This window comes from Chiloscyllium plagiosum, unplaced genomic scaffold (genome assembly GCF_004010195.1).
Source record: "Chiloscyllium plagiosum isolate BGI_BamShark_2017 unplaced genomic scaffold, ASM401019v2 scaf_7831, whole genome shotgun sequence".
In the NCBI taxonomy this organism is placed as follows: domain Eukaryota; kingdom Metazoa; phylum Chordata; class Chondrichthyes; order Orectolobiformes; family Hemiscylliidae; genus Chiloscyllium; species Chiloscyllium plagiosum.
The window spans coordinates 1-2,246 of record NW_025179096.1 but is presented as its reverse complement, the minus strand read 5'-3'; the positions used below and the strand labels follow the sequence as shown (position 1 = coordinate 2,246).

The 2,246-nt window shown below is 39.1% G+C and overlaps 1 protein-coding gene across 1 annotated transcript; it reads right to left on the bottom strand.

The window, feature by feature from the left end:
* Positions 1–950: 950 nt before the first annotated feature.
* On the bottom strand, positions 951–2,119 carry LOC122545401 (very low-density lipoprotein receptor-like; the record flags this gene model as incomplete). Its single annotated transcript, XM_043684433.1, has 3 exons — positions 951–1,171; positions 1,796–1,921; positions 2,000–2,119. Coding segments are annotated over 3 exons (467 nt in total), but the record flags the coding sequence as incomplete, so codon positions are not given.
* Positions 2,120–2,246: the final 127 nt, after the last annotated feature.

The following is a 2,246-nucleotide window of genomic DNA, read 5'->3' as shown; positions in this document are numbered from 1 at the left end:
TTGTCCAATGTAGTGTTTGTTACAGTCCTTGCAGAGTATTTTGTAAAATGTTAGTTTGTTCATTAGCTGCTGTTTTAGTGTTGGTGAGTTTGTGGGCTATGATGCCAAGGGGTCGGAGTGGTCTGGCAGTCATTTCAGAGATGTCTTTGTAGCAGAGAGTGGCTAGGGTTTCTGGATGTATTTTGTCTGCTTGTTTAGCCAAGTGCCCACCTATAAACTTGCAAGTATAAAGTAAGAGGTCCAGAGTTTGGCTATTGTAAAGACAATTCTGAATCTGCAAGTGAAGCAATGTTAGACATGGCATAAACAATTGAGATAACAAATGCATTAGCAACTTCAATTCATAGAATGATCAGAAATGGTACTTCATGTACTTTATTGTAAACCAGAAACCTATCAAGTGGTCAGAAAAGTCTTGCAATGCAAGCTGCTTCAAGCATAAAAATCTATTTGACGAGTGATCATGCTTAGTGCTAACGAACTGCAGCAACCATGAGCCAAAGATTGAGATGAACCCTTAAATCTGTTTAATATTTATTGCAATTGTTAGTTAACTGTATGGTCTGGCATGTTAATACCAGTCATTGTAATGCAGACTTGTATCAAATTACATGAGTCAGTAAAGTATAAGCTGGATAAAAACCACAGGTCAGAAGGCCAGTAGATGTCTCAGATCAGCACCCTTCAGAGCCAACTTGGCACTGTATCCACTGACTTACTGGCATCTGCAGTCCTCACTATCCTGCATTGTATTGACAATGGAAGGTCCTTGTTATACAGTAGATACTATCAAGAACCATTGTACCCATCAAGCAGTTAGCCTGAGGGTTAATATAGGAGAACAGAGAAAAAAATTAGGGGTGCCTAAAAGCCTGCCTAGAACTGCACAATGGCAGTGAATGAATCAGATTCAAAGCAAGTTGAAGCTCAACCCTGTATGCTGTGACTACCTAGACTAGTATCATGAAACATTTGTTAGAGCTTGGTTTAAATGCATACCTAAATATTGCTTGCTGTCCTAGATCAGCCCAGAAGATCCTTTGTGTTGTAACATCAGCATCAAGTGCTACAGCATTTCTCAGCTTCCAGGCCACTTGGGTGTATTCCATTTGGCGCAATCCCATTTTCCTGATATCATGACGATTGGTAAAGATCAAGTAAGGCTCTTTTCCTATTTTCAGGAGGAATAGAAAACAAAACTAAGTGAAAGTGTTTACCTTAGCCCTATTTGTTCAGGGGAATTGTGCAGCACATTGAGGGCAGTGCCATGAGGAGTCTGCTCATTGGCCAGTAGACAGGCTTTATTATGCTGCATAATAAAGCTACAGAGTTACTGGATAACTTTTGGCTCAAATTCAAAGCTTTAAAATCAAATTAGATCATGGTGATAAGTTAGGTAAAGTCCCTGGGATGTGTGCAAAGATTTCTAGCAAGTGTTCAGGGCAACTCTTCCCAAATCCCTTTGGCACAATTTCTACAGTAAATATTGAAAACAAAGTGGATACTAATGCCACTGCATTGATTGAAGTGCAGTGAAGTGGTTACAGTACAAATGAGGCATAACTGCAAGACAATCATGCTTCTTTCAAAAAGGGCTTTAAACTATATTTGAAAGTGTTTGAAAGTCCAAAATGGAGACAACTTCATGGATCAAGTAGAAAATGGAAGCCTGTGGAAAGTGATTACAAGTTGCAGTACGAACTACAGATTTCTAACCTCATTAAAGCTTAGCTCTCCCCTTACATGGGAAGAAAGGTTTAACAGGACTGACTCATTGAAGGTTGTTTCCACTTACCCATTGCCTTGCAAAGGCCATTCACTGGATCCAAGTGATATTCTTTGTGACATGTACATTCATAGCTCCCTATGGTATTAGTACAAACTTGGCTGCAGGTCCCAGGATTTTGACATTCATCAATATCTGTGGAAAGTTAAAATTTTAGTTCTAAAGCTCTTAAATTTTAAATGAAAAAAGTCAAACTAAAGTCAAAAAGTTCACCTCTGCAGTTTTTGTCATCAACCAGCTCAAAGCCAGCAGCACATCCACATTGGTAACCAATGACAAGATCCTTACAGGTATACATACAGCCACCATTGTTCACCTGGCATTCATTCTGATCTGTTAAGAGTTAGAACAGATGTTTAGAACTGTTAGGTGACATGAAGTCTGGAGTGATGACTGGGATATCATGTGCATAAAACACTTATTCTATTAGAATGTGTAAAGAGCAGAATTAGTGAAGCGA